This window comes from Cyprinus carpio, chromosome B2 (genome assembly GCF_018340385.1).
Source record: "Cyprinus carpio isolate SPL01 chromosome B2, ASM1834038v1, whole genome shotgun sequence".
Taxonomy (NCBI): domain Eukaryota; kingdom Metazoa; phylum Chordata; class Actinopteri; order Cypriniformes; family Cyprinidae; genus Cyprinus; species Cyprinus carpio.
Window position 1 is genome coordinate 22,181,263 of NC_056598.1, and position 14,281 is coordinate 22,195,543.

Below are 14,281 nucleotides of genomic sequence, written 5' to 3' on the forward strand. Positions count from 1 at the left end.
TGTATGTATATAAATCCCTTTTTTATTTACCATGCTTTTAATTTCCTATAAGGTATTTGATTAGCTTAGAATGATAAAAATTGTTTCACTCTTTCCAATTACACTGATTGCTGTCTATTTAAGTGGTGGTTTGAATGTTGGTTTTAATGTATCAAACATGGCATCTTTATATGGCTATACAATTATATGTATACTGTACATGTGGTCCACTGTATTACTTTCTGGGGGGGTCTCAAAGCTGTCTCAAGTAGCCCAAACCGTGTTCAACATCTTAGGTCACTCAGAAACAAGTATTACCAGTTTGAAGGAGGGCACAGACAGCTCAATGATTCAGCTGGTGGAACTACAAAAATGGTAATTTTAAGTAACACAATATAAAGACACATTTTTATTTAACATAGGCAAGGCCATTTCTCATATTTCTGTCTGGCATTATATGAACTGAAAAACAAAAACAAATTGCCCTAAATTTATTTTAAATAACAGAGATTAAATGTTTTGTCCTTTTAGTAGCACAGAGCCTTCAGCAGAGGAATGGGGACCTCGCAGATGGGTGACCCTTAGACTGAAGCGCCTCATTCCCTGCCTTCTGCTGCCACTGCAGCTGCTTCAACACCATCCCTAGTAGACAAAAAACTGGAGATGGATTTCCTAAAGCAGCAGAAAATAGTACTCCATCTACAGAAGGAGTACTACAAACTAAAAATTGAGCTACTAAAAAATAAAACTAATAACAAATATGTTTTTTGTGTCTTCATAATATCTTTCTAATGAAAATGTTGGCTAGTGTCTGTTTAGTCACGATTTTATATTACATTCACTGTAACTTACATGAGAGCCCCAGAGACAGATCCCCTGTAAAGACCTTGTCTCAGCGACCACCGGACAAGACCACAGGAATCAGATGATTCTTCTGCACAATTGACTTTGCTGCAGCCTGGAATTGAACTGCTGGTTTCGTCTGGCCAGAGGAGAACTGGCCCCCCAGCTGAGCACTGGTTTTCCCAAGGTTTTTTTCTCCATTCTGTCACTGATGGAGTTTTGGTTCCTTACCGCTGTCGCCTCTGGCTTGCTTAGTTGGGGACACTTCATTTACAGCGATATCGTTGACTTGATTGCAAATTATTGCACAGATACTATTTAAACTGAACTGAGCTGCATGATGACATCACCGAATTCAATGATGAACTGCCTTTAACTGTCATTTTGCATTATTGACACTGTTTTTCCTAATTATTGTTGTTCAGTTGCTTTGACGCAATCTTTTTTGTTTTAAAGCGCTATATAAATAAAGATGACTTGACTTGACTTGACTTGACATGAAATGCAAATTAGTAAAACTGGGCTCTGTAAGGATTCCCCATTTTGGGACAGATTCTTCATCATCCTCTTCATCAGCCCGATTGTCCATGGGAGGGTCTGCAATTTGTCTAGCTTTACAGATGTTATGAAGCACTGCACAGGCTGTTATCAGTTTGCAGACCTTTCCTGGTGCCAGTCGCACCTTTCCATGCAAAATGTGAAAGCGCCTCTTTAGTTGACCAAGGAGTCTTTGTTGACTGCGGCTCGTGTTTTCTTGTGAGTTAATGAAAATGAACAGCATTCAGTTGATATTTTCAAAAACATAATGGTAGGTTATTTATGGGAAGTAGAGTAGCCTACAAATACTACTGCACTGCAACACATTTGTTGTTCTCTAAATTTGAAGTCCACACACATTAAGTGTATGTTAACTTGTCACTGTTACCTGTTGTAATTTAGCTGTGACCTCTGGTCCAGGATGGAGGTAAGGTGTGAGGAGCCATGGTTTACAAGGATAACCACTGTCCCCTAACAAGTGGCAATTTGCTGGAATACGACGTATTTCAAACAGATGTCTCAGGCCACTCTCCGCCAGTATCCTGGCATCATGTGTTGGGCCGGGCCATTTTGCAACAATGTCTATAATCCTATAATCTGCACTGAAAACCACTTGAATGTTTCTGCTGTGGTACCTCTTTCTATTAACATAAACGTCCCCTTTTTCCGACGGTGCAATAATTCGGATGTGGGTTCCATCAATTACTCCGACAACACCAGGGAAGCCTGCTATATTCATAAATGCAGTTTTTGAGCCTGCAAGGTGGGAATGTCCAGTTGAAACTAAATGAACTGCGACACAATAAGAGGTTCTGTAAGTGCTGTAATTGTTTGTATAATTGTTTGTGTGATCACTCTGCTCATCACTACTGAATTGTTGCATTTTCCCAGATGCCAAATATCGTAATGTAGTGATTACTTTAAGTTCTGGCGCTATGGAATTTCTGCGCTGTGTCAGAGATGTTAGCGCGTCTCTAATAAGATCAGTCACAAACATGATCCCTGCACGATCTAATCTATAGCGTCTTACTAACTCCCTGTCATCCATTGTCTGCAACACATTTCTTCTCCATCTTCGTCTTTCTGCCATTTTCTCCTCTGCTAAAGAAACTCTTAAGCCTCTTAAAAGTCCTCGTCTGTGCTCCTAACAAGTTGACCTTAAGACTTCTTTTAAGGGCTAAGATGCTTTCTGAATTACTTTTTCTTTACTAGGATTTTTTTCTTTAATTTTAAAAGTAAACGCCCACATTTCTAAGAATTTTCTTAGAATTTTGTCACTAGTAGCTACTTTTTGCATTAAGATTCTTTATGAATACAGGCCCAGATCTTTTGGTATGTTTAACGATAAATTACGTCTCAGTTTTGTGATCAAATTCCACCTATAAAAAGGGAACATTAACATTAACTGCTGTTAATTAAAATTATACGATAAATTGATGCTGAAGAGTTCAAGACATTCCTCTTTCCCATTCCTTGCGTAATGTAGCTGTTTCCCGTTATAATAAAGTGGAAAAAATGCAATTTGTTTGACATTTATTTCTAACATTATTTTTTGTTGTAATTGAGCCCAGCTTACAAAATAATGAAAAGTGGAAATATTTTTGATTTTTACATTTAATGGTTTTCTCTTTTAATCGCAAATTCAATTACATTTGCATTGGAAAATGAAAGTGGGTTACATTTTGTTTGTGTAATTTCAATTCGAACAACCTCATTCAAAAAATTAGCAAAATACTTGTTATACTGAGAGACCAACGTAAATGAAAAACAGCCTTTATTTGTGCCATCTTTTATCAAACTAAAAATCAAATCTTTAAAATAAATTAAAGGGTTATTCCACCCCAAAATGAAAATTTTGTTATTAATCACTTACCCCCGTGTCTTTCCAAACCTGTAAAAGCTTTGTTTGTCTTTGGAACACAATTTAAGATATTTTGGATGAAAACCGGGAGGCTTGTGACTGTCCCATAGACTGCCAAGTAAATTACACTGTCAAGGTCCAGAAAAGTAAAAGCATCGTCAGAATAGTCCATCTGCCATCAGTGGTTCAACCGTAACGTTACTAAGGGACGAGAATACTTTTTGCTTGGGAAGAAAACAAAAATAACGACTTTATTCAACAATTTGTCTCCTCTGTGTCTCTCCGCATCACTGTAGCGCCTAAAACTAGCTCCTAAATCTGTGAAACATTAGGAGTAGTGAAGAGGAGTCCTAATTCACTAAGACTAAGTAACAGCTGTTCTTGCATCCAGTTTGGTTTTCTTTTACATTTACATGTCTTACTATCAGCCATGATTATTCTACTCTGTTAATTAAAAGGCTGTTTATATGCATATTCACCAATTATGAGAAGCATACATGTAAGAGGCTGACAATTAGCTGAACGCATACTTGTTTAATTAGTGACACTTAGCCCGCAATTTAAAATCTTTATTTGAATATGGCAACATTTTTACTTTTAAACCTTTATCTTTACTCTACAATATTTTTATGAATTAATCTCTGACAGAGACTATCAGCCAATTACTGTGGGCCTAGTTAGTAAACATGCTGACGTCATTCATAGCAATGAGGTCAACCCTGCCCTTAATCTTATCTTAAGACCTCTCTCTATTCCTTAATAAAAGTTTGTCTCAGCAGCTTTGTGAATAAGTTTTAAGAGAAAACTCTTTGCTAAAAACTTTTACTGCTATTTAGGAGAACTCTTGGTAAGATAAAATGTTTTGTGAATATGGGCCCAGATATGTGAAGGTAGCTACAGTTTGCATGACAAACTCGACACTGACCTTTAGCAGGGTATTACATTTAAGTGATTCACACTAGCCTCGAAAATAGAATAAAAAATAAATAAATAATAAAAAAAAAAAATCTCAAAATGAGCATACTGCGTAATACTCACTTGTATTCCCTTCTCTCACACAACAGTTGTTACAGTGAAACCAGTTAATTTCACTACTATAAAAGAGGTCACCTACAAAAACTAATTAGTATTAAAAGATACCATTAACATCAGAGATGTACAAGTTGAAAAACACGTTTCATGCCGACGTTAATCATGCTGTAACTTGGAACGCAAATTGTCGATTGCGGTAAAATAAGTTGTTTATACTATGACCAAAAAAAAAAAAAAAAAAAAAAAAAAAAAAAAAAAAAAAATACTATTACGAATAGCGTTCATCTGAATAATTTACCTGCAGTTAGAGTAACGTGGTAAATTGTCTCTCAACTTGGCTTCGAATGAGCGCAGGACCGCAGGTGTCACTGAACTAATTCACCAGTCGATGGCGCCATAAACCGTTGGAGAATTGAGAATTGTTTTTTGGGGCATCTATTGGGCAGTTTAAGAAAATTATAAAAAGTGGTTTTAAAACAGCCTTTGCTGTTAGTCAGTGTGGAGGCACAAAATCACTTGCCAAATTCAAACTCCCTGTACTTTTGTCCATCACAACTGCGAGAAAAGCACCAATTGTGCTCATTTGTTTCCAAAGTTGGAAAGCATCAATCTGAGATTAATAGACGTGTGTGTTTGTAGACATTTTCACACTAAAATGGTTTGGGGGCACTTGGGAAGAAAAAAAATAAATAAAAAATAACTGCAGAGGCACAACTCAATATTTAGTATAGGTAATAAGGAACAACATCCACATGTATAACGGTTTATTTGGATTAAGAATCACAACAGTTGAATATGATCAGCTCCAGCCAGACGTCCAAAACAACTCCAGTAGTTTTGAGGCCCCCATCTTTGGAAATAATTCAACATTGAATAGTGGTCAGATACAGTCATGGCCAGATGTTTTGGCAGTGACAAATTTTGGTTTGCAAAGTTTGCTGCTTAAGCTGTTGTGATGTTCATTAACATTGTTTCTAGATTGTGTAGAGTGATCAGATGCACTTTAAATAATTGCAAAAAGCTCAATTGGCCAAAAAACAAAAACCAATCCTGACACAAAATGACCAGCTAACATTCACTAATCATATCAGCAGCACATGTGAAAGTGTGAATGAGTACTAGTCAGATGAAATCACTATCATACTAATTAGATTGTAAGAGCAAACGGATTGCTATAAAAGGAGGGAAGAAGCACTTCCAATCATTGTGTTCTTGTTAGCAATGGTTACCTCCAAAGAAACGAGTGCAGCCATCATTACTTTGCTTCTAAATGGCCTCACATGCAAGGAAATTGCTACAAAGAATATTGCACCTGAAAGAACCATTTACCAGATCATCAAGGAGAGCTATTCAACTGCAGTGAAGTCTTCAGGACATCCCAGAGTGTCCAGCAAGTGCCAGGACCGTCTCCTCCTGAGGAGTCAGCTACAGAATCGTGCCTCCAGCAGTGCAGAGCTTGCTCAGGAATGGCAGCAGGTTGGTGTGAGAGCAACTGCACGCACAGTGAGACAAAGACTTTTGGACAATGGCCTGGTGTCAAGAAGGGCAGCAAAGAAGCCACTTCTCTCCAAGAAAAACATCAAGGACAGACTGAAATTCTGCAGGAAGTACAATGATTGGACAGCAGAAGACCGGTGCAAAGTTATTTTCTCCGAAGCTTCCTTCCAACTGTTTGGGACATCTGGAAAATCGACTGTTCGGAGAAGAAAAGGTGAATGCTACCATGAGTCCTGTGTTGTGCCAGCAGTGAAGCATCCTGAGACCATCCATGTGTGAGGTTGCCTTTCAACCAAGGGAGTGGGTTCTCTCATATTTCTACCTAAAACACTTCCATGAATAAAGAATGGAATCAAAACGTCCGGCGAGAGAGATTTTTTTCCCAACCATCCGTAAGCAAATTTGGTGATCCGTGCATTTTTTAGCATGATTGAGCACCATGTCACAAAGCAAGAGTGATAAAGAAGTGGCTCGAAGATCATTACATTGAAATTTTGGATCCGTGGCCAGGCAACTCCCCGGATCTCAATCCCACTGAGAACCTGTGGTCAGTCCTCAAAAGGCGAGTGGACAAGCAGAAGCCCACAAATTGTGATCAACTCTAACTAATAAGGCAAGAATGGATTACCATCAGTCAGGATTTGGCCTGCAAATATTGTAAATAAACACTGTAAATATTGACCCATTATATATTTTGTCAATAAAAGCCTTTAAAACTTATGCCTATCTCATTATTTTTCAGTATACCATAGAAACGTTGAAAAATAATCTAGAAATACTAAAGCAGCAAACTTTGCAAAACACAATGTGTCACTGCCAAAACTTTTGGCCATGACAGTGGTTTAAAAAAAAAAAAAAAAAAACACAATGGAAAAGCACGATGAAATGTATAGCAATAAACAAAATATCAAACCTTGTAAAATCCATTAAGGTATGACCCAGTCCTCAGTTTTAAATTATAACCAGAGGCCCAAGAACAGAATTTACAGCTGTGGAATCTGTGGATCATGCAGTCAGTCAGTTCATGTCCAGTAGTAAAACTCCGTACGCAATGACTCTTCACGTGGACTCATGAACTGGCTCCTATATATACACAGTCAGCATTCGAAGTGTATCAAAAAAGTAAGTCAAAGTTGTCCTAAGACAAGAATGCTTTTAGATTTTAGGACCACTTCAATAAGGTTTTGATCCACTTCAAATGTCGACAGACAGACTTTTTTTTTTTTTACACTTCACGGCAAAGTAACGTAAAAATGTAAGCAAAAATAGGGAACAGTGACCTGCTGTTATTCCTCTTTTCTTTCTTCCTTGGCAGTTAGTGTCACAGCAGCTGCAGAGAGAACTCTGGGATGGATCATCAACCAGCACCCATCTGTAAAAAGAGAAAGATCCTATTCATAAGTTCTACAAGAGGCTTTCGATTTTTAATCAATCATACCGTGAGCTGGTCCTGTCATATTGACAAGCTTTATTGCCACTATCCAAGTCCCTTGGTTCCCATGCCACAAGCCTGCAGTGCAGGTAGACCTGAGGATGTTGATGCAAAATAAGTTCAAACACTTCAACAAATGAATGAACAAATAAGTAAGTTAATAAACCAAGTGAACTTGCATCTTCTCCAGTGGCAAACTTGAAAGCTTGAAGACTCAACCTGATCTCTGACAACTGATTTCTTGGCAGAAACTTGGAGTTTGCATTTTTGCTGTCTACAAGACACCTTAAAGTGAAATTAAAAAAAAAAAAAAAATTAAAAGGGTATTAAGACTAAGAACGCTGCAAATCACAAGAAAACATTTTTTGCTTCAGAAAGGGCACATCTTATCTACACGCATACCCCTTATTGGTAATGAGTGGGTAAACAGGAGAATCTGGAGCCAATTCTGGTGTTGTGGAAGCAAAACATTCATCCAGCAGCAGTATTAATGGCTGATGGTTCTGCTGGGCGACTGAGGCAGCAATTGGGATCATTGAGCCTAGTGAGAAGGTTGTGGTAGTGGCCACATCACTGAAGTCATCTACAAAGAGAAATATGTAAGACCATTGTAAATTCAAGTCATCAAGAACGTCTCGTTACAAAAGTGCATACATACCCTTCATGAGAGCCATACCAAATGCCAGATCTCCTTGGCCATGTGTATGAAACAGCAAAGGACCATACAAAGGAGGAACCCAGTCTTCTTTCCTGAAAGAAAGGCAGCAGTTTTGATCTGCATTAATCTTAAATGGTCTTCTAGCAGCCACTACGCCATTAAAAGAGGGTCTTCAGATACATTTTAATAAACAAAGATGTCACCTTTCATATACACAGGCAACAGGGTAATAAAATGATGTTGATTTTGACAATGTAGGAGAAGTGATCTCCGTCTCAAATCTAATCTCGTTGGTTGTCACCTATGAAGGTAAAAAGATTGAGAATAGATTACTTTAATACTTTTCTATATTATATTGCCAGTTGAATGCATTAAACCATAAACACAACATTTTGTAATATGGAGCACTGCTGAATCAAACATGAACAAGCATAGTTACGTTTCATAAACAGATCTCAGTAACTTCTAGCCATGTCTTATTAAATGTACAAATAGCTCCAAAAAGTTTTAAGAGTTGAATATGGAGAATTCCCTTTTAGGAACTGTAAAGTACCCTTTGCACCTCATAGGAAAGAGTTATTAACTAATAGCTCAGTAGTTCATACGTCCAAACACGAATAAATCCGATAGCAAAATCAGTTAACATTTACCAACAAGGAATTACAGTGAAATTCTTCACCGAACTCACCAGCCTCCTAATATTACAGGTCAAAAATTCAGCATAGAACACTGCCTCAGACCCTTGAGGATTTACTGAAACCTGGGACGGAGGACAGTCACCTAGGCGGAGTAGGGATGGATCCACTTGAGAGTTTACATCAACCCATCGTACAGAGACAGAGTTTTTGCCACAGTCCACAGTGACTGCTGAAATGAAGTGAATTTGGAGACAGACTTAAAATCAGTGTGTAAAAAAATAAAAAAAATAAAACAGCAATAGTGTACGATGTGAATGCTACAGGCTTGGTGTTAAAATACTCTATCTGGTATAAGCCTCACCTTACCTGCTTGTGCCACTGAAAACACAGCCAGCATTGAAAACACAAAAAACAAAAAGAAAGGCATTCTGACAATAGGCTGTAGCATACTTCAAGGAAATACTTATGCACTTTGATTGATAGCTAACCTGATTAAAGGATTCACATCTGAAATGCATTTTTCAAATGAGCTTAATGAGCATCAGCTGCTAATGGTCCAACTCTGATCACATAAAATGTGACAAATATTTGCAGCACAGTGTTCAAGAAGAGATTAGTGCAACATTATGTTTTATTATCTGGCATATATGTATGTAAACTGGAATAACATTTTATTTGATATATGTTTAGTTTTATACTGCTAGGTTGTAAATCTATTTGAACACCAGGCATAGGGTTATTTAATTAGAAATCAACCATAATTACATTATGATAGTTCTGGCAACATTTACAAAAATAACTCTTTAATGCTATTACTTCCTAAAGTAACCACTCCCATGCAGCATTACATGTGCAGCATTAAAAAATTTACTGTTTTGTGTGTGTATAGGGTCAGTGAATACCTGCATTAAAAATGATGGGCATGTCAATCCTAAATTTAGGAATCCTAAATTGTTGCTCTAAGAGTATTTCACAAAGCGTTTTAGCACTAAAACTAGTTCCTAAATCTGTGAAACATTAGGAGTAGCGAAAAGGACTCCCAAGTCACCAAGACCAAGCCACAAACTATCCTAAAATGGCTGTTGCCAGCAATCTGCCTCGGAACATAAACATTTTAGAAACATTTGATGATAATGACCTTTTAAAAAGGTTTTCCCAACTCCAAATTTTCCTTTGATTATGTCCTTGTTTTCATTAACCAGTTGGGCAAGAAGTAACAGCTGTTTTTGTGTCCATTTTTTTTTTTTTACATTCGCACGTATTACTATCAGCCATGATTGTTCTACTCTGTTAATTAAAAGGCTGTTTAATATCATATTCACTAATTATGAAAAGCATAGGTGTAAGAGGCTGACAATAAGCTGAACATATACTTGTTTAATGACACTTTTCCTGCATTTTGAAATCTTTATTTGAATGTGGCAATTAACTTTTTTTTTTTTTTTTTTTAACTTTTGTTTGAAAATGGCAACAAAATATTGCACTACAATATTTCTATGGATAACTCTCTGACAGAGACAATCAGCCAATTACTGTGGGCATGGTAAGCAAGCTGACATCATCCATAGCAACGACATCAACTCTTCTCTTGATTTCTTAGTAAATGTTTGTCTCAGCAGATTTGTGAATAGGTTTTAAGAGAAAACGTTTCGCTAAAAACTTTTACTGCCATTTAGGAGAACTCTTAGTTGTAAAAACTGTTTTGTGTTGTGAAAACTGGCACTGAAGGAAATATTGAGCCTATTTATGCACCATCAATAGACAGAGTTGACACTTATTTTAGAGGAAGCGATCACAGCAAGAAAGCTTCAAATAGACTCGAAGGATATTTCATAGCCCTTTAATGAATAACATGAATAGAAGATGGAGCAGTCAAAAAATATATATATCAGACGACTTCTTAGGGCCACTCCTAGTCACTCTCTCCAATCAGGAATTCAGCACCTAAAAAAAAAAAAAAAAAGTTATTCCAACACAATGGTGATTTATTACAAGAATATCATGTACAGAGTACACTCCACTGACCTGTCAATCATCCACTGCATCACTAGACAGACACTCAGCCTACCAATGAGGAAAAACAAACCACAATATGCATAACACAATACTATCATAAGACAATATTAAACAATTCTAAGAACATAATTACAAAAGAGAAAGGATGGCATGGAGCAACATCACGGTGAAACTTCTGTAAATGTCAAAGGTCCCAACACTGACTTTAGTACCAGTCCTTGAGGTGCTGTAATCCAGACACATTGCATGTTAACAAACCCATATTCCAGTCTTTGCCATATTTAACATCAGTTTTTTGGCATTATCCTTTTGATTTACCAGATTCTGTGTCCCTCTTTCCACGGCCTTGACATGTTGAATCACAGCACTGACAAACAGAACTCTGGAATGGGTCATCTAAAAGCTCCCACCTTATATGACAGCAGAATTATAAGATATTTTCCAGTAAATCATATCAACTTAAATTAAAGAAATCAAATCAAGTTTACACTTACTCTCCTTTGTCTTTATTATAATTGCAGGCCTTTTTTGCTTCGTTGAGGTTGTCAGGGTCCCATGCAATTAATTTGCAATGGATGTAGACCTGCAGAAAAAAAACAAAAAACAATAGGCAGCAACAAATAGATGTTTAACAACTTACCGTTTTCCTCTAAAGGCACTCCCTCACCTCTTGTCCCACAGCGAATCTGAAAGCTTGAAGGTTAAGAATAATCGAGGAGGAGTGATGCCTTGGTAAAAACGTGGAAAAGCTTGTCTTACCATCCACAAGACACCTATGATGGGTTCACATTGTCAATTATAGAAACATGGCCACTAAATTGAATAAAATAATGTGCTGACTAATAGAGATTTCAAATAATCATAAATGTACACACCCTTTGTTGGTGATGAGTGGGTATGTAAGAGTATCTGGGTAGATTTCTAATGTTGTGGAGGCTACACATTCCTCCAGAAGCAGCAGCAGCGGCTGATGGGCTTGCTGGTTAACACCAGCCCAAATAGGAACAAAAGATCCCAGTGGAAAGACATTGGATTCTGCAGGGCCACTGAAATTATCTGGAGGGATTATGACATGCAAGTTATTGTTATGACAAGACCAAGACAATCAGTAGATTTTCCTGCTTACAATTGAGAATTGCCATGTTAAAGGCCAGTTCTCCTTGACCTTGAATAGAACCAGCAGAAGAGCTCTGGAAAGCAGGAGTCCAACCCTTCGGCCTGATAACATAGTTGAAATGATTGTACATCATTAATGGGAATGATTTGGGGTTGAGAGTCCTGGTAAAGACTTGTGTTTACCTGTCATACACACATCTAACCGGATAGCTGAAAGAAGGAGGGTGGGGCTTTGGCAATGGCCTGTAGTTTAGCTTGTTCTCATACACCAAGTATTTCAATGTTGCCTAATTGGAAGGGAGAAAAAAAATAAAATCACCATAATTTCAGGATTCAGCAATTAGTGAAATCAAACTTACCATTCGTCTGAAGCCACAATCATTGAGTCCATAGTAAAAGTCTGCAACTGGTCCTTCATTTGACTGATTTGAGAAGTGTGAAGCAAAGCAGCTACCCAGGAAAAGACGAGAAGGATTTCCAGTCATCGATTTATCCACTTTCCACTTAACATGAATGGAACGCTCCCCACATGTAATTTGGACATCTGTAGAAAAAGGGAGAGAGGGAGTACTCATGTGTGCCTGAAAGTTAAAGAAAATATAAATATAATAACTCCTCAAAAAGCCAATCCAAACCCAACTATCTCTGTTTAGAAGCTGGTTTCAAAGCAGATAATTAGCAAAAACTATCTACTTGCCTTTAAAGCATTGAGGTTGGTTTACCAGCTAATGATCAACTGCTGTGTTCCAAAACACAGCTACCAGCTAAAGCTGTATTCTTTTAAATGTTGGTTTAACTTTTTGAGAATAAATAATGCATCATATTTTTGTGCCATAATACACATTACCATTATGACTATCTTCAAGCATTGCAAATGGTGTGGCAACTGCAAAAACCAAACATCCTAGCCATAGGTAATTCATGATCAGGTAGTCCAAACCCAATGAGACGCAAACCAATTACTTTATGTAAGCGGCTGAATTCTGCTACTAGGTCTAATTAGTAATTTGTGACAGCTGGCACTGGGGAGGAAATTAAAAAAAGAGAGAGAGAGAGAGAGAGAGAGAGAGAGAGAGAGAGAGAGAGAGAGAGAGAGAGAGAGAGAGAGAGAGAGAGAGAGAGAGAGAGAGAGAGAGAGAGAGAGAGAGAGAGAGAGAGAGAGAGAGAGAGAGAGAGAGAGAGAGAGAGAGAGAGAGAGAGAGAGAGAGAGAGCAGTATTTTCTAATTAATGGATAATTGTATACTTGTCTGTTTTTGTCTATATTCGGAGTATAAGTAATTCTTTAGCAATCCATAATTTTATATCAATTTGGCATGGTTTTATGGGGATTTTGGATCTAACAAGACACCGAAAAGCGGAACCATCGCGTTCTATCAAAATACCCGGAATTTATTTCGGATACACAGGAAGTCAGGAAGTCTTCCCCTATGGTTTTAGCCGGTTCATTTGCATTAGGGTTTAACAACTAGTGTTAAAAATATATTATCTAGTTTCTGTTTAATGTGTATGAGATAAAATACAGCCATCAATATGTTGATTAAAGTTAAGGTAAGTATTTTTTTTTTCGCTGCCTAGTTTATTCTGTCCAGTATAAACAACATGTTGGTGTTTGATTTGGGGTGATTATTTTTTTTTTAATGGAAGATTAATCGACTTGTCAAACTGAAGAATAATGTCTTGTATTAGTAGTTGAGTGATAGAGATGCATCATAATTATTTTTGTATCGTGGTTCAGACACTCACAGGCAAAGAAATAGAAATTGACATCGAGCCTACAGACAAGGTATGCTTTTTGTGCTAAAAATGTGGATCGTATTTCTGTATCATTGGAAGTATTTTGAAAATTAATTTTCTTCTTTCCAACAAGGTGGAGAGAATCAAAGAGAGGGTGGAAGAAAAGGAGGGGATCCCTCCACAACAGCAAAGACTCATTTATAGCGGAAAACAAATGTAAAGATCCCCATTAATACGTCAGTTTGAATTCAACTGCATTATGGCAAAAATCAATCTTTCCTGTCTTTCTTTATTTCAGGAATGATGAGAAGACTGCTGCCGACTACAAGATCCAGGGAGGATCTGTCCTGCATTTAGTTCTTGCTCTCAGAGGAGGACAAAACCTGCACTGGCCCTGCAATCCCCCGGTGGCTTTCCTGGTCTATTCTGTAAAGACTGTAAATAGTGGAAATCTGTGTTAATATGTACGTCAAAACAGCAGAATTGCCAGGAGGCTCTGGTGTTTAAAGCCAAAAGTGGAGATTTGGCTTTGCATTAATCACCGTCTGATCGTTAGCTTGATCACAGCTGCTTGGGATTGACTTTTGAACAGTTTACAACCTACATGTTAGTTCATGTAGAACTTTGTTTTTGCCCTTTCATTCTGCGGTATATGACGGTATAAAATTGTGCACTTAAAAACACATTTACTTAAGTTTTAAGATGTAACTGATCCCTTATAATGGCTCATAAAGAAAATTAGTTTGCATTATCTTGCTTTTTTTTTAAATGAATAAATTCAACTCATTCTCCTCATCCAGATCTTGACAGTGTTATTTTACTATTATACTTTTTATTAATATATAAATGTACTTTGTATGTGTGTAAATTTTTTTTATTTTTATTTTTTTACATGTCTATACAGTTTTTATTCATAGTATATTAATCAAGTTCAACA

At 37.2% G+C, this 14,281-nt stretch overlaps 3 protein-coding genes across 5 annotated transcripts; 1 reads left to right on the plus strand and 2 right to left on the minus strand.

Moving 5' to 3' along the window:
• Positions 1-5,001: 5,001 nt before the first annotated feature.
• On the minus strand, positions 5,002-8,998 carry LOC109108110 (zona pellucida sperm-binding protein 3-like). Of its 2 annotated transcripts, none has more exons than XM_042718690.1 (10): positions 8,844-8,998; positions 8,528-8,706; positions 8,043-8,140; positions 7,840-7,931; positions 7,584-7,764; positions 7,361-7,466; positions 7,188-7,276; positions 7,030-7,121; positions 6,663-6,747; positions 5,002-5,102 (listed from the first exon to the last, which is right to left on the minus strand). In XM_042718690.1, the coding sequence occupies exons 1-9, from the start codon at positions 8,923-8,925 to the stop codon at positions 6,701-6,703; spliced, it is 966 nt and encodes a 321-aa protein (XP_042574624.1). In that variant the 5' UTR covers positions 8,926-8,998; the 3' UTR covers positions 5,002-5,102; positions 6,663-6,700. The 2 variants fall into 2 exon arrangements, with proteins under 2 accessions (XP_042574624.1, XP_042574625.1); XM_042718691.1 differs by having other exon boundaries at positions 8,528-8,703; positions 8,844-8,959.
• Positions 8,999-10,301: 1,303 nt separating this feature from the next.
• Positions 10,302-12,617, minus strand: LOC109112529 (zona pellucida sperm-binding protein 3-like). Of its 2 annotated transcripts, none has more exons than XM_042718693.1 (11): positions 12,457-12,617; positions 11,969-12,153; positions 11,793-11,896; positions 11,620-11,711; positions 11,369-11,549; positions 11,161-11,266; positions 10,988-11,076; positions 10,812-10,903; positions 10,627-10,719; positions 10,503-10,541; positions 10,302-10,421 (listed from the first exon to the last, which is right to left on the minus strand). In XM_042718693.1, exons 1-9 carry the CDS (start codon positions 12,530-12,532, stop codon positions 10,655-10,657), a joined length of 990 nt encoding a protein of 329 aa, XP_042574627.1. In that variant the 5' UTR covers positions 12,533-12,617; the 3' UTR covers positions 10,302-10,421; positions 10,503-10,541; positions 10,627-10,654. The 2 variants fall into 2 exon arrangements, with proteins under 2 accessions (XP_042574627.1, XP_042574628.1); XM_042718694.1 differs by having other exon boundaries at positions 10,503-10,544.
• A 220-nt stretch (positions 12,618-12,837) lies between these two features.
• LOC109110593 (NEDD8-like) lies at positions 12,838-14,139 on the plus strand. Its single transcript, XM_019123603.2, has 4 exons — positions 12,838-13,158; positions 13,346-13,393; positions 13,478-13,560; positions 13,643-14,139. The coding sequence occupies exons 1-4, from the start codon at positions 13,141-13,143 to the stop codon at positions 13,803-13,805; spliced, it is 312 nt and encodes a 103-aa protein (XP_018979148.2). The 5' UTR covers positions 12,838-13,140; the 3' UTR covers positions 13,806-14,139.
• The last annotated feature ends 142 nt before the right edge of the window (positions 14,140-14,281 follow it).